The sequence below is a fragment of the Papaver somniferum genome, chromosome 5, assembly GCF_003573695.1.
Source record: "Papaver somniferum cultivar HN1 chromosome 5, ASM357369v1, whole genome shotgun sequence".
NCBI classification, from domain to species: domain Eukaryota; kingdom Viridiplantae; phylum Streptophyta; class Magnoliopsida; order Ranunculales; family Papaveraceae; genus Papaver; species Papaver somniferum.
In genome coordinates, this window is record NC_039362.1 from 142,283,194 (window position 1) to 142,304,168 (window position 20,975).

General features: G+C 38.1%; 1 protein-coding gene, 3 non-coding genes and 1 pseudogene across 10 annotated transcripts; 2 read left to right on the forward strand and 3 right to left on the reverse strand.

Annotated features, from left to right (window-relative positions):
• Positions 1-8,673: 8,673 nt before the first annotated feature.
• Positions 8,674-11,707, forward strand: LOC113279757 (annotated as a pseudogene).
• LOC113284693 lies at positions 11,392-11,547 on the reverse strand. Its single transcript, XR_003328324.1, has one exon. It is a non-coding gene; the product is annotated as a U4 spliceosomal RNA (small nuclear RNA).
• Positions 11,708-13,310: 1,603 nt separating the features above from the next.
• On the reverse strand, positions 13,311-13,508 carry LOC113284660. The gene has a single exon (XR_003328300.1). It is a non-coding gene; the product is annotated as a U2 spliceosomal RNA (small nuclear RNA).
• A 2,237-nt stretch (positions 13,509-15,745) lies between these two features.
• On the reverse strand, positions 15,746-15,909 carry LOC113284820. Its single transcript, XR_003328404.1, has one exon. It is a non-coding gene; the product is annotated as a U1 spliceosomal RNA (small nuclear RNA).
• Positions 15,910-15,912: 3 nt separating this feature from the next.
• LOC113282994 lies at positions 15,913-20,802 on the forward strand. 7 transcript variants are annotated; one of them, XR_003327283.1, is made up of 6 exons: positions 15,913-16,281; positions 18,659-19,010; positions 19,279-19,384; positions 19,564-19,606; positions 19,722-20,014; positions 20,135-20,484. XR_003327283.1 is itself a non-coding variant. In XM_026532115.1 (6 exons), the coding sequence occupies exons 2-5, from the start codon at positions 18,880-18,882 to the stop codon at positions 19,778-19,780; spliced, it is 339 nt and encodes a 112-aa protein (XP_026387900.1). In that variant the 5' UTR covers positions 15,913-16,281; positions 18,659-18,879; the 3' UTR covers positions 19,781-19,798; positions 20,135-20,802. The 7 variants fall into 7 exon arrangements, 3 of the variants coding, with proteins under 3 accessions (XP_026387900.1, XP_026387901.1, XP_026387899.1); XR_003327284.1 differs by having other exon boundaries at positions 19,567-19,606; XM_026532115.1 differs by having other exon boundaries at positions 19,722-19,798; positions 20,135-20,802.
• Positions 20,803-20,975: the final 173 nt, after the last annotated feature.

The following is a 20,975-nucleotide window of genomic DNA, read 5'->3' on the forward strand; positions in this document are numbered from 1 at the left end:
CTCAACTTCCGTTGTTCATGCTGGTTGGCTTCAAGGTTTAAAAGATCTTGACAAAGTACCATATTATGACTGGGGATCTGCAATTTTAGAAGAATTGTACTGTGGGATGGATCAAGCGTCCATGGGTAAGGAAAATTTCGCTAGTTTCTGGGGCATCATAGAGGTAAATATCAAAATTATTATTTTTAAATTTAAATAATATTTATGAACAAATGTAGGTTAAGTCAAAATACTAAAATTATGGAGTAATTTGCAGTATTGATGGTATACCTACTTCCGAAAACCAATCCTTAAAGACTCCACTCATAGATTTTCAATCTTGTACATGTACATCTCGAGCAACTGGGCGAAGGACACTGGCAGCGACGTCTCGGCTTCCAGTTTTGTTCATAGGTTTCACAGATGACTCGAAGCCACAAGAATGTTGTTGTTCGCCCTTACATTGATTTTCCTCAGTATTTTGAAAATGATTCAGGACGTGTTCTTGATTGTTCTCTCCGTAGAGTTGTTTTTTACACTCCAGATTGGATAAAGGGGCTTGGTACCTGGGAGAAAGACTGCAATACCAAATACAAGGTATATATGCAATTGCAATCAACCCGCTACAACAGATGGAAATCATATTTTGATGTTCTGAGAAGAACCAACTGGGAGAGGTATGAATTAAATACAAAGAGGGGAATTAGTGAAGCTGAGTATGTAACTGGTACGAGTCGATTGCGAAGCCTATAATTGGGACACAAAACATGCACATATATGGGTTTGATTTCCCAGGGTTATCAACCCTGTCCCATGATGCAAATATCGTTTCTAACCAGATACCTCCAAAAGAGCCATGCTTTATGACTTACCCCACCACGAGTGCAAGTCCTTCATCATCTTCGCCAAATATGCCCGAAATTCATTAGGAGATGGCAAGTATTACTTCACAAGGTGAGCCAACCACGATACCCATTGTTTCCCAAGGTATGGAACGTGATTATCCTTACTACAATGTGACTGCCAGAAACGAAGATTTGAAGAGATAACTGAATGATATGTATTGGCTGAACCGGCAAATGGAGGCTACACACTTGGTTGTGTGTCGGAAATGGCAGACAGAAACAATGTTTGGATTGAGTCCAACTGTAAATGATGATGTGCGCTCACAGTCTTCTGATTCCACCAGGGACACCAGATCATGGCACGATAGTGATAATACAGTGATGGGAGAAACACAGGTACGACACAGTACTTCACCACAAATTGTGCATGTATCTCAGCCTCAACTAATTCAGCCAGATCCTAGGCGCATTGCATCATCATTCTCGCCCTACAACCCAAATGATTTCTACACCGTTTCACCACCACCACAACAACAACAACAACAAGCATCTTATATGTTTGGAGGACCGAGTGCGTTTGGAGGACCGAGTTCTTACCAATCGTGTAATGTTGTTCAACCAGTTTTTACCCCTTATGGACATTTATCTAATATTTTGGCAAGTGGGGATATCCCAGGTCTTGGGGAATTCTTAACTCCAGAAGATAACAATGAGCGAGTTAACCATGAGCGACGTTAGAGATTGTAAACTTTAATTCTGCTACATTTGTAATTCTAGTTTTAAAAGTATGACGGTTTGACTTAAATGAAATTACATATGTTTAAAATTAAGCGTCTTACAAATAGATTCATCTTCTTCTACAATATACGGAACTCTCTGAACTAATAAGGGCTGAGACATTTTTGACAAATAGATTCAAGAATTGAAGAATTTTTTTAAGCTCAAAGAAGAAAAGAAGACTAGATGTGTTAATTTGGAGTGAAAATTGAGAGTATTTATAGAACTCAAAATTCTAACCGTTGGATGACAAGAATTTAGCTGTTAGCGTATTTGTGTCAAACGTTGGAGATTTCAATACAGATGCTGGCGTGTGAAATATCAACGTGCGCTTTAGCCAAAACCGATGGAGCTTTTCTGTCAAACGCCCACGTTGTGCCCACCCGCGCCCGGCCTTCCATCGCGCGCGCTTCTATTCTTCCAACTCAGTGAATAAACCAACAATTTTGTTGGTTTGTCCATCCGTTTTTCAAGTTTGTTGAGTCCATAGTGAAAATAAAATAAACAAATCCGTGATTTGTTCATTCTATATAGGAACTGCTCTAATTTTCACGAGCCAAAACAAAAAAGCAGCACAGGAAGACAGGCCACAGCAGCGCGCGCGCACACAACAACAAAAAGAACAACTCCAATGACCCCACCCAGGCAGAACCAATAGCCTGGTCTATCGGAATATAAACCAAAGGAAAATATGTAACCTGTACGATGGGACTAAACTTCTGTAAGCTTTATAAACACACACCAAAATCTTAAACTTCACATCTGTCTGTTTTAACTCTTTTCAGGCGATAAGTGAAAATTTGAAATCCTAATAACAATTCTGCAATTAGAAATGGGTTATGATTTCTCTCACTCAGATTCGGAAGAAGGGAAATGTCTGATTGGAGGGGGGATTTTGTTTCTACGTAACTCTACTGATGGTATTGTAACAGAAAATAGTGATGTAGAGGACACACCTGTTTTGGTGATTGGAAAAGAGAAAAGAGAGCTTCAATGGAGATTCTTATTCATCTAATTGATTTACAAGGGGAGTCTAATGGAATGTATGTATGTCGATATTAAGTTTGATTTTACTTGACTGATTTAGAGTTGTGGTTTCTTACAGTTTTCCTGATTTCCTAGGGTTTCTGTGATTTTCTTTCAATGTCTCCAACCTTTATTGAATTTCCCTAAAATACTACTAATAATCAAGGTTTCGTTTCATTTGACTAGTTTTTTAACCATAGTTTTTGATGAAGAGTGTTATATTTCAAAAGCAGCACTTTGACGAAACATGTCTAGTGTAGGTTGTGGTGGCTCTGGTGCAGGTGGTGTATATCACCTTGGAGATATCAAATGACCCCCAAGAGTATCCTGAAGGCTGAAAATGATGCCCACCAATAACAACCCCAAGTCTTTGCTTGAATTCCAACCTCCATCAACAAATGTCAAACATAACACCAACTAATTCCGTTTCTGAGCACATGCCAAATGTTGTTATTATGCAATACAAAATCTAATTCTGGCAGCTGATGAGGTTCCGAAAAGGCATGGTCCGACAATGAGGACTCTAGCTACTCAAGTGCAGGTGCTTATCTTGTTACATATTTCTTTTTTGACTGATTCATCAATTTGCTGTCTCTTACTGTTTCAGTGTTTGATATTGTTGTCCTATCTTAGTGTTACCATACTTGGGTTGCATCTTTGATACATCTGTGCACAGATTACAACCTTGTTTCATATGCTAGTAAGACGAGCCTTTGTTGATTTATAAATTTGTATGTTTCTGTATGTGCACAAACCATATTTTGTACATGGTTAACTGATATAAATGTCCAAACCTGCTAGTGATATTAATCTTGGAATGTTGGAACTCTAAACATGGAATTTAAAAGAATACGATTAACTTATCAAGTTATGAAGAGTCAAGAATAATTTGAGAAACAGAAACTTATAAACAACACTACTATATAAAGAATCTTGGATTCTTAATGTTTCTTTTATGAGTTCCACTTTGAGTGTGCTATGGAGGTCTGTCCCCAGTAATATGGATGTTCCACTAGCACAGCTACTGCAGAAGAGGATTCAAGAACTGGAGGCTGGAGATGCCAGCCTCAAAAAAACCATGTCACAGTTAATCCTTCATGCAAGCACTCCAGGGATCGGATGTTAATCTCAGTCAAAAGTAACTGAGGAATCAAGATCTGCCAATCCTAGGAAAGTGGGTACTGGTGTTAGGATTTGTAAACATAGTGAGATTAGTAGCCTAAATGTTCCAAATAATCCTCCAAGAGGAAGTATAGATTTCATGAATAAACAGTATTTGGATATCTTGCAGTCAATGGGCCAGGCACTCCAATTTTTGATCAAGATGGTCCGATAGGTTACTGGTGAGTGTTTTTAGCTTTGGTTGAACCACCTAAAAGAAACCGAAAAAGTAACAAATGAGGGAATGTGAAGGAAGACGCCAAATAAAACTTGTTGGGTTCATTCATTTTATTTCCTAGTCCCCCTCCAAATTTGAGCTCAGATTGTTGTCGTTTTCAGTTCACATAGTGTAGTTTATGTAACATATATACTACACTTCCACCTATAAATATGTTTATGGATAGTAGATCATAATTTCGGATCTTAAACGTTTTACAATGTTATTGCAGGAATAGAGCAGCTGCACAAATTTATGGTTACTCTGCATCTGAAGCTCTTGGTCAGAATATCAATGGCTTCATAATTGAGGTGCAGGACATCAATGCAGCGAATGAAATACTTCAAAGAAATGCCTCAGGGGAAAACTGGACAGGGATTTTTCCTGCCAGGAATAAGCAATGCCGGCTATTTCAAGTACTTGCCACCGGTGCCCCGTTATATGATGATAGTGGTACTTTGGTTGGAATCATTTGTTAACAATTGCTTCGGAGTCTTTTGAAGAAACCTTGGTACCAGATTCTCTTGGTACAAAACCTTTAAAAGATAATTCTTATCCCAGCTCTAGTTGGCTGCATAATGGTGGTCTAACAACAACCAAACCTGATTTTGATGCTCGGCACAAGCCTCTGAAATCTATTACATCTTGGCTGATACCAAAATTGGTAAGTTTTGATTTATTAAGAATGTAAACCATCTCTTCTTCTTCTTCCTTTTTATGCGTCTATCTCTCTCTTTCTCTAATAACACAACTTTGTATCCGATATCGAGATCAAAAAATAAAGTATGTCTGAAAACGAAAACATTGGAAGCCGCTCTCTCTGACCACAGGGTGCACCCTTCCCTTGAGAACATATGCCCAAAGAATCCTTTTAGAAATTCTTCTGATGGCAAGGATGCAAGTAAGAATGGTGTCTACAAGATGATAACTTCTAGAGTGAAGGGAATATCATGGTCCTGGGAGAGCCAACAAATCCCGCAGGTTGCGGGTGGCAATGAAGTCTCTAGATCCCTATCCTATTCTACTAACAGTGATGGAACAAGTAGCATGGGCAGTAGAAGCAGTCCTCGTCGCAATTTTTATATGGAAACAGATTATTTTAATTGTGATATCTCGTTGAACAATTTGACATTCGGTGAGCAGATTGGGCGAGGTAGTAAATATTTACATTATTGCTAAAGCATTTACTTCTGTGTTACTTTATCAACTATGAAGTTCTTTTGTCTTATCCATAATATTTTGTTGTTGGGTCTCAGGTTCATGTGCAACTGTGTACCATGGTCTTTGGTGCGGCACGGTATATTTCTCTTTCCATCTTGAAATCTACATTTCTTGATAGAAGTACCACATCTTATAGAATTCACATTAATGGAGCATCTCTGTCAGACTACATTGTCAATTTGAAAATGATTAGGTATATCCTCCGACAGATAATTAGAAGGTAAAAAGAGAAAGAAGCACATACTTTTTACCCATGACCTACCAACCCTGCATAGGTTAGGGTCAAACCTGACTCGTTACATGGTTTTCAAAAACAATGGAGCAAACAATATACTGTAGGATCTAGCATTTGTCACCCAACCTGGCCCCAGAATGGTGCAGAGGGATTGTATTCCAACAAGCTGTTAAAAGGAACTCATTTCCATATCTCGCAGGATTGTGCAATCAAAGTATTTTTGAACTTTGATTACTCAGAAGACTTGCTAATGCAACATTCCTTCAGACAAGAGGTTTGTTTATGAACTCAAGCTAAGTTTTATCATCAAATAGTTATATTGCTTAAAGAAGTTTCGGAGACAGGTCTATATATTTACTGGATTTCGCTGTGAATCTATTGCTTAGGTTTCAGATTTCTGTCATCTGTAGAATTGGATTAAATTTCTATGCTTAAAAGTATGTACTGTATTAAAAATGAAGGTATTACTGATGAAGAGGCTGAGGCATCCAAACGTGGTACTCTTTATGGGGGTGGTAACTTCACCTCCGCATCTGTGTATTGTCACTGAGTTCCTTCCACGGTTCGTTCTCTACATTTATCCGTTTTTCATTGTTTGCTTACTGGATAATTTACCTTTCAATTCCTTTCAACAACTTCTATTAAGGAAAGTTCATCAGGAACCAGATTTCAGATATAAATATCGTTTCTGGGTCTACCTCTTTTGCAGGCACGAGGAATGAATTACCTTCATCGTCACAACCCACCAATCATTCACCGTGATTTGAAGTCATCAAATCTTTTGGTTGATAAGAACTGGAGTGTGAAGGTACTTATTATCTATCTTCTGGGATGCTAATAATATGCTAATACGGAGAAGGAAAATAATTCATTAACCTCCTTGATATTGTTTTCATGTTAGGTCGGTGATTTTGGTCTCTCACGGCTGAAATATGCAACATTCCTAACAAGTACCGGAAATTGAACGGTAACACACGTCATAATAAGCATTGCGTTAGTTCTTTTGCTTCCTTTTGCTGTAGCTTTGAAACAAGATTATTTTTGTTTGCTGTTTTTTGCAACTTCAGTGGATGGCTCCAGAGGTTATCCGTAATGAGCCAGCAGATGAGAAGTAAGCGAGCAAATTCTTGAGATTGCACTCTTTTATTTTCTTGCTCGATCCGCAAATTCTAACGGATACATTGGAAACTAATTAGGTCAGATGTATATAGCTTTGGAGTTGTTCTATGGGAGCTTGCCACACTAAAAATCCCTTGGAATGACCTGAACCCAAAGCAGGTATGTTCATCACATGATATGATTCTGTGATAATCAAGTAACATTCTTACTCAAGGTATGGATTGTGGAGATGAACTACGCAGGTGATTGCCGCTGTAGGATTCATGAACCAACGAAATGAGATACCTCCGAAAAGGCATGGTCCGACAATGAGGACTCTAGCTACTCAAGTGCAGGTGCTTATCTTGTTACATATTTCTTTTTTGACTGATTCATCAATTTGCTGTCTCTTACTGTTTCAGTGTTTGATATTGTTGTCCTATCTTAGTGTTACCATACTTGGGTTGCATCTTTGATACATCTGTGCACAGATTACAACCTTGTTTCATATGCTAGTAAGACGAGCCTTTGTTGATTTATAAATTTGTATGTTTCTGTATGTGCACAAACCATATTTTGTACATGGTTAACTGATATAAATGTCCAAACCTGCTAGTGATATTAATCTTGGAATGTTGGAACTCTAAACATGGAATTTAAAAGAATACGATTAACTTATCAAGTTATGAAGAGTCAAGAATAATTTGAGAAACAGAAACTTATAAACAACACTACTATATAAAGAATCTTGGATTCTTAATGTTTCTTTTATGAGTTCCACTTTGAGTGTGCTATGGAGGTCTGTCCCCAGTAATATGGATGTTCCACTAGCACAGCTACTGCAGAAGAGGATTCAAGAACTGGAGGCTGGAGATGCCAGCCTCAAAAAAACCATGTCACAGTTAATCCTTCATGCAAGCACTCCAGGGATCGGATGTTAATCTCAGTCAAAAGTAACTGAGGAATCAAGATCTGCCAATCCTAGGAAAGTGGGTACTGGTGTTAGGATTTGTAAACATAGTGAGATTAGTAGCCTAAATGTTCCAAATAATCCTCCAAGAGGAAGTATAGATTTCATGAATAAACAGTATTTGGATATCTTGCAGTCAATGGGCCAGGCACTCCAATTTTTGATCAAGATGGTCCGATAGGTTACTGGTGAGTGTTTTTAGCTTTGGTTGAACCACCTAAAAGAAACCGAAAAAGTAACAAATGAGGGAATGTGAAGGAAGACGCCAAATAAAACTTGTTGGGTTCATTCATTTTATTTCCTAGTCCCCCTCCAAATTTGAGCTCAGATTGTTGTCGTTTTCAGTTCACATAGTGTAGTTTATGTAACATATATACTACACTTCCACCTATAAATATGTTTATGGATAGTAGATCATAATTTCGGATCTTAAACGTTTTACAATGTTATTGCAGGAATAGAGCAGCTGCACAAATTTATGGTTACTCTGCATCTGAAGCTCTTGGTCAGAATATCAATGGCTTCATAATTGAGGTGCAGGACATCAATGCAGCGAATGAAATACTTCAAAGAAATGCCTCAGGGGAAAACTGGACAGGGATTTTTCCTGCCAGGAATAAGCAATGCCGGCTATTTCAAGTACTTGCCACCGGTGCCCCGTTATATGATGATAGTGGTACTTTGGTTGGAATCATTTGTTAACAATTGCTTCGGAGTCTTTTGAAGAAACCTTGGTACCAGATTCTCTTGGTACAAAACCTTTAAAAGATAATTCTTATCCCAGCTCTAGTTGGCTGCATAATGGTGGTCTAACAACAACCAAACCTGATTTTGATGCTCGGCACAAGCCTCTGAAATCTATTACATCTTGGCTGATACCAAAATTGGTAAGTTTTGATTTATTAAGAATGTAAACCATCTCTTCTTCTTCTTCCTTTTTATGCGTCTATCTCTCTCTTTCTCTAATAACACAACTTTGTATCCGATATCGAGATCAAAAAATAAAGTATGTCTGAAAACGAAAACATTGGAAGCCGCTCTCTCTGACCACAGGGTGCACCCTTCCCTTGAGAACATATGCCCAAAGAATCCTTTTAGAAATTCTTCTGATGGCAAGGATGCAAGTAAGAATGGTGTCTACAAGATGATAACTTCTAGAGTGAAGGGAATATCATGGTCCTGGGAGAGCCAACAAATCCCGCAGGTTGCGGGTGGCAATGAAGTCTCTAGATCCCTATCCTATTCTACTAACAGTGATGGAACAAGTAGCATGGGCAGTAGAAGCAGTCCTCGTCGCAATTTTTATATGGAAACAGATTATTTTAATTGTGATATCTCGTTGAACAATTTGACATTCGGTGAGCAGATTGGGCGAGGTAGTAAATATTTACATTATTGCTAAAGCATTTACTTCTGTGTTACTTTATCAACTATGAAGTTCTTTTGTCTTATCCATAATATTTTGTTGTTGGGTCTCAGGTTCATGTGCAACTGTGTACCATGGTCTTTGGTGCGGCACGGTATATTTCTCTTTCCATCTTGAAATCTACATTTCTTGATAGAAGTACCACATCTTATAGAATTCACATTAATGGAGCATCTCTGTCAGACTACATTGTCAATTTGAAAATGATTAGGTATATCCTCCGACAGATAATTAGAAGGTAAAAAGAGAAAGAAGCACATACTTTTTACCCATGACCTACCAACCCTGCATAGGTTAGGGTCAAACCTGACTCGTTACATGGTTTTCAAAAACAATGGAGCAAACAATATACTGTAGGATCTAGCATTTGTCACCCAACCTGGCCCCAGAATGGTGCAGAGGGATTGTATTCCAACAAGCTGTTAAAAGGAACTCATTTCCATATCTCGCAGGATTGTGCAATCAAAGTATTTTTGAACTTTGATTACTCAGAAGACTTGCTAATGCAACATTCCTTCAGACAAGAGGTTTGTTTATGAACTCAAGCTAAGTTTTATCATCAAATAGTTATATTGCTTAAAGAAGTTTCGGAGACAGGTCTATATATTTACTGGATTTCGCTGTGAATCTATTGCTTAGGTTTCAGATTTCTGTCATCTGTAGAATTGGATTAAATTTCTATGCTTAAAAGTATGTACTGTATTAAAAATGAAGGTATTACTGATGAAGAGGCTGAGGCATCCAAACGTGGTACTCTTTATGGGGGTGGTAACTTCACCTCCGCATCTGTGTATTGTCACTGAGTTCCTTCCACGGTTCGTTCTCTACATTTATCCGTTTTTCATTGTTTGCTTACTGGATAATTTACCTTTCAATTCCTTTCAACAACTTCTATTAAGGAAAGTTCATCAGGAACCAGATTTCAGATATAAATATCGTTTCTGGGTCTACCTCTTTTGCAGGCACGAGGAATGAATTACCTTCATCGTCACAACCCACCAATCATTCACCGTGATTTGAAGTCATCAAATCTTTTGGTTGATAAGAACTGGAGTGTGAAGGTACTTATTATCTATCTTCTGGGATGCTAATAATATGCTAATACGGAGAAGGAAAATAATTCATTAACCTCCTTGATATTGTTTTCATGTTAGGTCGGTGATTTTGGTCTCTCACGGCTGAAATATGCAACATTCCTAACAAGTACCGGAAATTGAACGGTAACACACGTCATAATAAGCATTGCGTTAGTTCTTTTGCTTCCTTTTGCTGTAGCTTTGAAACAAGATTATTTTTGTTTGCTGTTTTTTGCAACTTCAGTGGATGGCTCCAGAGGTTATCCGTAATGAGCCAGCAGATGAGAAGTAAGCGAGCAAATTCTTGAGATTGCACTCTTTTATTTTCTTGCTCGATCCGCAAATTCTAACGGATACATTGGAAACTAATTAGGTCAGATGTATATAGCTTTGGAGTTGTTCTATGGGAGCTTGCCACACTAAAAATCCCTTGGAATGACCTGAACCCAAAGCAGGTATGTTCATCACATGATATGATTCTGTGATAATCAAGTAACATTCTTACTCAAGGTATGGATTGTGGAGATGAACTACGCAGGTGATTGCCGCTGTAGGATTCATGAACCAACGAAATGAGATACCAAAAGACACTGACCCACTCTGGGCATCTCTAATCGAGAGTTGCTGGCACAGGTTTGTGCTTATCTTGGAACGTGCTTTTGTTTTTATACAGGTCAAATAATCAGCTCTATGTTCAGTTAAGCATTTCCACAAAACAGTTCGAGTACACATAGCAGTATCTAAAATTGTCAGTGAAAAATCTTTTTTCTAACTTGTAACTGCAATTTGATTAGAGGAAGTGCTTGTCAGCCAAAATGCCGCCCAACATTCGAGGAAGTGCTTGAAAAGTTGAAAGCTATGCTGAGACATAATTAAAAGCCAACATATGATATATAGGACCTTGCCGCCTTTCTGTCTAGATATATGTAGAACTTTTTTTTGTTATGCACCACATTAGGCCATGGTGAATGTAAGAGTCAAGTACAAAACGAGTTAGAAAGAGCAGAAGAAAGGTTAAGGATTATCCGGAAAAATCAGGTTTTAACTTTTTATTTCCTTAATATGATACCACTGTCTGTTGGTTTTTGTGATTGATTAGGACAAGTAATGGATATTTATTCTATGACCCAAGGTCGAATATGAGAACCATGCTAAGAAGAGAACAGATTGAAGCACTCAAACAACAAAATGCCTCTTCTTCAGCCTTTGCCGATGCCTAATTGGAAGCACAAGAAAGAAATGCTTTCTTAGTAATTCTTAATACTACATTACTTACGACTGTAAATATTGTATTGAATGGACTGAACTCTACTTTGGTTTTGTAAACGCTACATAAAATTTTAGTTTCCAAGTATTGTAGGGCTTTACCCTTGATTAGAGGGAGCCCTTCCAGAAATTCTCGACGGCCCTAGGAGACCCAAGGCCGAGGAGGGGGTTTGGAAATAGTTTTCAACCAGCAATTGACGCGCCTCGGTTATTACCTCATTAGCTGCGTCATTGCCCCAAGCGCAAAGATAACTTGAACAGGCTGCATCGACTAGTTTTTATAATACCTTCATTCGCATTCCCATCTCAGATTAGAAGGATGTGGGACTAAAGGTTTGCTAGCTTCACTGCCAAAACAGCCTTAGATAAGTACTCTTCTTATTTCTCCTTGTGCTTTCTTCGCCACCTTATGATTCTTGATAAGTTCTGGCATGGGCCGTTCCATGGCAGTTGCAGAGGTATAGCTTCCGCCAACAAACAGGTTCTGCAAATCCGTACAAAAACTTCAATGGTCAACTTTAAAATACTTAAACTGATGTTTGCAAGATCTGAGATTCTGAGACTCACCAAAATTACTCTGATATTATTTCTTCAATGATCATATTTTGATCCCTCCTTGTTTGTCTGCCCCTTCAAGCAATTCTCATGTATTGTGCAAATGGTAAAAGACAACAAGTAGTTGTCTGCACCATGAATGTTGTATGCAAGACTGTAAATGGAACTGCAGTTGGAGACATATTCCAGACATAGTGGTTGGAGTAATATTGCATCCAGGCTCAACAAGAGTAGCTTCTTCTAATGCATTTCACCACGGACTGATCGTTTTGCTGGGTAGAAACATCAACTGATTTATATGCGAGGAAAATAAAAACCAAGATGTTACAACGTTCAACACCAGTGGTCTAGTGGTAGAATAGTACCCTGCCACGGTACAGACCCTGGTTGGATTCCCGGCTGGTGCATGGTTTTGTTGCTTTGCTGCTCTGCAAAGCTGTCCATGGTTTTGTTGCTTTGCTGCTCTGCAAAGCTGTGTAATCAGCTCTAACAACAGAGCAACATCTAGCACGGGAAATTGGAAAATATCAATTTGCTAACCTGCGCGGTAGAGAACTGTGTGCAGCGCGATGTTCGTGCAGGTAACAAGTGCTGATTGAAATAGCGAAGAACATTCCCACCTCTTTGATTATCACATTTTTCCATCCCATTTGAGATAAATTTACAAGATACACTGATCCATTATGCACTCTGGTTAATTAGCATTCTAAATAACGGTGTTCGATCTGCAATGCATTTGCTTAAACTGAATGAGCCACCAGGTGTAGCTTTTCATCTTTCCCAACAGTGTGTGGAGATGGCAAGCGTTAGTGATGGTGTCAATTGCGTGGGATTTGAGGTTCAAAACCTTAGACTTTCATCATTATTTGGTTGGTGCAGATTGTCACCGGGCCAACTCACCTGGACTGGACGGAAAAAAAAAAGGCGGAAGATTAATCATCAAAGAAAAAGAAGATTAAGGATAAAGAATTCATTTGTGTTAAGAAAAACTATGAGCAAGAAACCCAAAAATTGGGAGAAGAAGCGGCTAACTGTGTAAACCTTGTCATTAAACCAAAGAATGAAAATACACAAATAGGAAAGAGCCGGGAACTCAACTCACCACCTGACAGAGAAGCTATTAAGACTTCCGAGTTTCAAGGCAGATCCCAACTGAACCAAAACAAATCCATAAAAAATTACTAGAAAATAAGAATGGTACAGTAATTTAGGTCCCAAGCATAAGAAAAGTTCTAGTCTTGAGAGGGAGTTAAACTCGACAGTCAACAATACCAAATTTCTTTCTGAAACAAGAATATTAGACATGGTGGTGATGACCCTTGAGATTCCATCCAGATACAAGAAGAAGTTGGCAACAACAAACATACATGGTATTACTGCCAAGTTGAGATGTTTGCATTTTGGGGTTCCTGAGCCATAACAGGTGAAGCATGAACTCGATGTTTTCATTAGTTTTGGTGGGGGTGCGCCAGGCCTTTGCAGTAGTGCAACACAAGGGCGACGCGTGAGAACCCCAGCAGCAAGCTGCTGTGATGGGAACTCCCCCATGAAAAAAATTAATTTAATATCGTGTGAGCCGATGGCTCACATATCAGATATTAAACTGATAAGAACAGATACTACACTTGATCTTAGCCAAAAGGCCGAGAAAGGTATGCTTGTTCTCAGTTTGAGCTTCTGTTTTTATACCGTCTCTTTTCCATTCCGCTGCTCTGGACTAGTCCATGTGGGACCTTATCTCGATCTCCATGGGACTGATACGAGTCCAGTTTATTTGGAGCACAATAATTCGCCTGATGCATGAGATTAAAGCTTGATGGAGTGGCATTTAATCATCGTTAAGTGATGATTTTAGTATTTAATAATTGGCTTGATGGTTGCAAAGATATTTTCGAAGCAATGCATCAACTAGTTACGACACCTTCAGCTTTGAACATCATGGAACTATTACTTGTTACTTCCACTGACAGAAATATAGTAAGCTACTGTATAGCTTACTGCTAGGCCCTTTGGCCTCTACAAAATCTAAGAAACTGCATCTTGGTCTGTAATGTGTTCCTTGAGCAACACCAGGAGATGTGGTCAGGAAAGATATTTGCGGCATAATGCAATTTAAATAAGAATTACTCTAGTTTGCGGTTTTGTTTTGCTCGGAAAGAAGAGAGACAGCCATTGTTTGGTGATAAAAATTATGAATGAAAAGTAGTAGTGAACATGGTTATACAATTAGATTGTTGTATTGGATGTTACATAGTTTTATTAATTGCTTGAACTGTTTTCAGTGTCTTGATCCGCTATGTATCTCCGTTTTTTTCTTATTTGTTTGTGAATGCAGTTAGACGGTTCCCGAGCATCATGTAAGGTACTGAACAACAGTCTTTTTGATGTACCTCTGCAGTAACTGTTTGTTTGATTTCAGATTGATTTTCTATTAGTTATTTGGAAGAGTGGTCTCAGGATCGAATCCCTCTCCCTACTGATTGTGCATATATATTATTATATATATTAACATTAGTCCGGGAGCGGGGCTTTGGGGGTCTTGGGAGGTCTCTTGAATTTGGAAAGTATTTTTGTTGTGTTTAAAAGAATTTTTCAAACCGTTTTACTGCACTTAATTATGTTTTAATCAAGAGACCAAAAATACTTAGCAAAATAGAGAGAGTAAAAATGATCAATTTCTCATTGTGTGCGTGAGAGATCGAATGAGTTTTTTTTTTCTCGGCTGTTCTATCCTGGGGGCATTGTGGCGGAAAATAACTGCTTGCACAAAATTCAAGGCAGAGCCACGAAACGTCCTAAAGAGAGCGACCTGGTCGTGACTCAGCCGTCAGTTTGTTTCGTGTCTTAATCTCTGTTTTGCAGGTGTGAAATCGGCAATTGTTCCAACAGTACACGTCTGCCTTAGAAAATAGAGTTTCCTAGGAACAAATTTGGGCAGAGACGAGTTTATGGGCATGAGTGTATTTTCAAATTTGCCTTCCTAGTAAAGGTTTGCTAATTTCACTGCAAAAACAGCCTTAGCTAAGTACTCTCTAGCAAACTACCAGGCACTTTAGTTTTGTTTCCAAACAATTTCTTGGTCAGTTTTGATTATTTATAAGTTCTGACATAATCCATTCTATGACAGTTGCAGAGGTTTCGTCCCCGCCAAAAACTTCAAGCATCAACTATATTAGCTAATGTTTTTAAGACCAAGTCTCGCCACCTTTGATATTGCTTCTGCTGAGACTAAGGTTATCTGATTCAACATGGAGGAGCAGATCCATAAAGTTTCTTTGAACGTTTTTAGCACTATCAATAAGAGGACGCGTGGAGTGTCATTAGTTCAGTTGCGTACTCGATGTTCAATTGCATAGTATTGTTACCATCTTTCTTCTATTCACTGGAAATGATTAGTTCTAATTTTCATTAAAGGAATTTTGCTTTAGGTCGTACGCTGAGGAAAAATATCCATTGCAAATAGGAAAATTGAACATGGAGACTCAAGTAAATAGTGGTATATAAAGCTTAATGTGTTGACAACCATCGATGTCGTCGGTTTGCATGTTTTGAACCTGTAGAAACGCAATTTTTTTTATTTTGAGGATCATTCGGTTCTTCTTAAAGAAAGAGAAACCCTCCAAAAATAGGCAACTAATCATTCACCTCCAACTAATCTTTCTGGACTTGCTAACCAAAGGAGAAATAATAAGCTTCTGAAATGTACTCATTCTGCTTCTAGGTGAAGGAAAGGTTGCCTTCCTAGTGATTCTTCTCGAGGTAAGGAAAACCTAAAAAGGGGATTGAAATAGTATTCACTTTGATTCATTCTCGTATATTATGCTAATGGTAGAAGGAACACAAGTATCCAGAGCCTTCCATTGACCAGTAAGGTAATATTTGGTTTAGAATTGGCAGGGGCCGCGCGGACGCGTTCCCCCTCGGGAACAAATTATGACGTAGACTCTCCCTCATTGGGGAGATCTTAGGCGAGCACCCCTCCTTAGTGTGCAATGGAGGTCGCTAACCTAGGCCATGGACCTTCTTGATCATCCATAGACCCCGTCCAGGTAAGTATGTTTTCCCATTCCCATGTCTCATCTACTTATACTCGCTCGTTCCTTGTCTCTTGAATGAACACAAGCAGTGTGGGACTAATCGTTTTGCGGAGAGAAACATTATCAGGTTTTATCTATATGGGAGGAAAATAAACACCGAGATGTTACACCGTTCAGCACCAGTGGTCTTGTGGCTTTTCTTCTTCTTCTTCTGCTCATTTTTTTCTTTTCTCTAATGCTCGGAAACCTACATCAACTATTCCTAAACATGACGGTATAATATACGATCAAAATCAACCAAGGAACTCCAGCTCAAGCCAACGTAAGACTAGTAATCGATCTTGGTGGAAAATTATTTGCATCATCATCTCGGATTCACTTGCATATTTAAGGTACGATCAATTCGAACCCCAATTCTTTACTCCTCTCTTTTAATCAGGCTCTCTGGTATTCGATTATGTAAGTTTGATTTTTTTTTTCTTTATTGGGTCTGTAATAAATCAAGGGTTTAGGGTTTATCTTTGTCTTCAATTTTTGTTTGTGATGAATTCATCAAATGAAATTCTTGATTTGAAGTCATGATATTGGTATTTAACTAGGTATAATTTGTCCCTCCCATGAAATCTAGAAGCGGTAACTATTGACACCCAGATAATCCATCACCTCTATATCTATTGTCTTCTTCATCACTAGGGTTTTGATGCTTCTCATGGGTCTAAAAGGACTGACCATTAAATTGGAGCACTTGTTCATTTCTACTTCAACAAGCTCTTAAGTTACTGAATTGTATGTTGAATCTCATTTTATTATGCAGTTTACTTGAATTTAAATCTATTTTTTGATTTTGTCATCCAAATCGTCATCATTAACTGTATTGAAATGTTTCCGTCTGGATATTTCAGTTGGATATGTAAGATATTGTCTATAGATGAGTAATTGAGATGCCTTTACTCTCTACTCTATCTCCTTGATGCTCCTAGATTCATTAAATAAATGGTAGTAGTTTAGGAATCATTAATTGGAGCTATTGGGCACTAACTATCTGACTGAGGGATAGAATATCTCAAGTATGAGGATGTTGCTAAGATAATTTTTGGTCTGTTCAAAAGTAATTTTGGGCAGGGCCTGCCATTTTCTATGTTATGTAGGTATATTTTACTATCAACCAGATCAAATTGTGTATTGACTGCTACCCGAGTGTAAATTACTTAAGACTTTGTACACAATGTTGTGTGAAACCCGTTGGTTCTTTATGACTTTGCTTTATCAGAATCTAAGTCTACCGTGCATATTAACACCGCCAAACGTGTTTCTTTCGGTATGTCACAGCATTAGTTTCATCAAATTCTAGGGGCATTTTGTAATGAGTGCACTGTCCTCTCTTCAGGCAATGACAGTGACGCTATAAGCTACTCTTAAAATGATTTTTGTTCTTGAACTTAATGCGGCTGCCAAGATTTAGCATAGATAAGTTTTTCCTGTCCCACCACTTCCTAAGACGAAAACCACTCCCCTGTTTTACCTTTTATGTACCGCCTCTGTTACTGCCTCGAGCACCTTTCTTTGCTCGATGTTCAATCCCTTGTGCAGCCATAGAAAAACCTCAAAAGTGGAGGTTTGTAGTGCCATATAGCTCTTGACTGATGAGCATGTTTTCTTTTTGAGTTGTTCATCTTCGATCTCAAAATCTTCACTGTCTGATACAGTTTTTTGTCCATGTTTAATATCATCAGATAGGAGTCTCCACTACCGGTTCCATAGTTCTTCTGCATTTGTTATTTCGCAAAATAGTAACAACGCAGTAAGCATTTTAGTAATAACTTACTGGATGGGCAAGTAACTGTCTCTTCCATAGCCTCATGCTATTCTCTGTCATCGTCCATTCTTTTGGAATTTTGGAAATGCAAAGTGGTGGGTTTGGTAGTTTTGCTGTAGTGTGCATGTGTATTTATAATGTTACAAAACGATGTGATATCCTAAATCTAAAGCTAAAAGGTTATGATTTGGAACAGGGGATATATCTTCATGGATTGTGCCGGTTAGAAAAAGAGTTACCTTGTTGACTTTTGGTAATAATATTGTTTAAGGTTACGTTTTTTCTTTTGCTTCCTTTGAGGGGGTTAAAAATCATCTGGAAAGATGTGACCTTTGTTACTTTGGCGACATTTCTGAGAGATCTAAGTAAAGCCACCACCAATAGGTGCGAAAATATATACAGATGTACCGTATCTTTTTTAAGCGGCTGTTAAATGCAAATGTATAATTTTTAAGCGACTGTTGAGGTTGTCTGTTCTGTCTGGGGTTGCCTGTTGGATTTTGTCTTATATGAATAGCCAATCAGGATAGTTAGTGCTGACATGGCTTCACCAAAATCTAGAATGATTGCGGTGTCGACATGTGGCGACTTGGGAGTGTGTGAAATCCATATAAAGTGATGGGAAATTGTTGTCATGTCAAATGCTGAATATGCTTACCAGATTATAGCGATCAATGGTGATATCTCCGTTAATTCCATTTATGATTTTACCTGCAACAAAGACAACAGAATCAGCTGTCTATAAAATAGTTAACAATTGTAGTTCAAGTTATGCTTCTATCACAGCTTAGTATTAAAGTTAAAATAGAAGTTCAATGTCTTAATTTTTTTCTCATCATCAGTGCTCGTTAATTATGCTTTACAGATTTTTTGTACAGCACATAGTTCTTAAATCCTGAGTTTTTTTGTGTACATTTGTGCAATTTGATGACCTTTTTCGCTTTCTTGTTTAGGTTATTAGTTATTAGGTTTCATGGAGGGGAGTGAGAATTTATTAAAAGCTATCTCCGAAGACGATAGTCTAGAAGATTATCAAGATGCTGACATGCTTGATTCAGAGACTTTGGAAGAAGGGGAGTGTAGGATACAAATTGGTAGTTTGCAGTTGACTGAAACTAGTAAGTCTGTGGAAGGAGAGTACACGGGGAAGATTGGAGACTTAGGATTGACATAAATGGGAAGCAGGGGTGACGTTACAATAAATCAAGCATCTAATACAAACAAGAAGAAGAAGAATAAAAACAAGAAGAAGAAGACTAAAAGCAAGAAGACTGGTCCTGCCCCAGCTATCAAAAACATGAATAAGTAAGCTTACCATCAATTCTTACCATTTTTCTTTTTTTTAGTAAGATAAATTGTCTAGCTGACAAAGAAAAGAATACATGACGAAAAGGAAATAGATTTGTCTTCTGGTTAGAGAAGAAGTTGGTTGTTCTTATTTGACTAAATTGATTTCTCTAATTTTACCTGTTCTATGTAAGGTGTTTACCTGTTCTATGTAAGGTGTGGGATTATTTAATTTCGTACAATACTGACTTAGTTCTTATTAGGTTTGGTTTTTCTGTGTCTGTAGGTTCGTTATTGATACTTGTAAACGCTTGAAGGAGAGAAAAACTTATCTGGTTTGGAATGCTGTGGGTGTTCTTGGTGTCTCTGCTCTGAGCGATATTGTCAACGAGGTGAGATGTTTTTTCTCTTTCACATATTGTGCAAGTGAATTGTGACCATGATGTTCTTTTTTGAGTGACAATTTCCAGGAATAAAACTATTAAAGTGACACTTTTCGCAGTGTGTGTATTGTCCAGCTTGTAACCCCACAATTACTCATCGAGTTAAAACTGTATTTTACTCTCGTTAGCAGGTTTGTACACAGATCCAAGGAATGAGTGGTTTCGAACATGGTACGTCTATGTCTGTAATTGAGCTGAACGCTCTAAAGTTGTTTTAAGTCTATGTGTTGTGTCAATGTTGGTTTCTGATCCAGTGACTCATTTTTGGTGTTATTATCAACTGTAGACTACCATTGGAAAGTTTGCAGTAAGAGTGAAGATTTGTTTCCAATAGCTGCAAACTAGAGAATCGCAGCTATCTAGGTAAATTGGTAAACTGGAGTTTCACCACATTTTCGACATGTAAGCTTAGACATGCAAGTTGAACATTATGTTGAAAAGAAACCGTGGAACAAGAAGGAACACAAAGAAATGCAAATGTAAAAATAAGACCTTACTAGTTATGCAAAATCCTAGAGTTACTCCCAAGAATGAAAGTAAAGAACTAAAGAAGGAAGAATCTTGCATATCAACTCACCTGTATGTGCTACTTTCTGTTGGATAATCTTTTTTTACTTTAATATCCTGAAAACAAACTTACTTGTCATTATTCTTTCAGAATTTTCTTGGAATTTGTAAATAGAAATTTTAAACTTGCAGGTGGATGCAATTCAGGCATGTGGAGGACAGATGACTGCTGATGGAAAGCGTCATCGCTATGGTGGTGGCATATTATGGGGCATTCTGAAGAAACGTGACCCTAATGCTTACAAAGAGATCATGGTCAAGGGCAAGGAAATTGAGGTTTGACTAAATATTTTTGCGTTACATATTTCTTTCTCCAGGCTCTTACTCAGCTGATACGTGTAAAGAATGCAATTTTAATTTTGTTGATATGATTCTTCCTTAGGATATCTGTTGTAGTTTCCTCTGAAAAAATTATGTTTCTCTAACAGAAGAGAAAAAAGTGAGTCTCTCTAGCAGAAGCATGTTTTTTTTTAATGCCGCAAGTTTGACACACTCGGAGACTAGGAACAATGGCAGCTTCTGATAATGTTTTTTTGAATGCCACAATTTTGAACACTCAGCATTAATACCTTCCAGTGTAAAACATTTTGATCACATATATACATGTGTGGAAGGAGTTCAATTTTGTGCACACTCCTCTGAAGAGTGTATATTTGACATGTTCATTTGATTGGTTGATTACTTGACAAATCGATCATTTTCACTGAACTCAACCACACAAATCTCTACAAGCTAGGTAATGCAATTTTAGCCCTGAAAAGGACTATGCAGTAAGAATACACTTCCAATCAAAGGATAGCTTGATTAAACAGCATGACTGGATAGATAGAGATCAACCAAACATAGCCTTAGATTCTTAGCAGGGTCGTGAAACTGAGTTTGTGCAATAGCAAGACTAGCCATGCATGTAGCATGTACATAAGTAACCCACCAACTCGGTCAGTCTGCAAATGTGAGCTCGTTTCAGATCTTG

Bases quoted from the DNA above. Each gene is read 5' to 3' on its own strand.
- LOC113282994 (XM_026532114.1), top strand. From the start codon at position 18,880: ATGGGAAGCAGGGGTGACGTTACAATAAATCAAGCATCTAATACAAAC. The intron at 19,011-19,278 runs GTAAGCTTACCA...CTGTGTCTGTAG, and splicing joins GCTATCAAAAACATGAATAA to GTTCGTTATTGATACTTGTA. The intron at 19,385-20,134 runs GTGAGATGTTTT...TTAAACTTGCAG, and splicing joins TGAGCGATATTGTCAACGAG to GTGGATGCAATTCAGGCATG.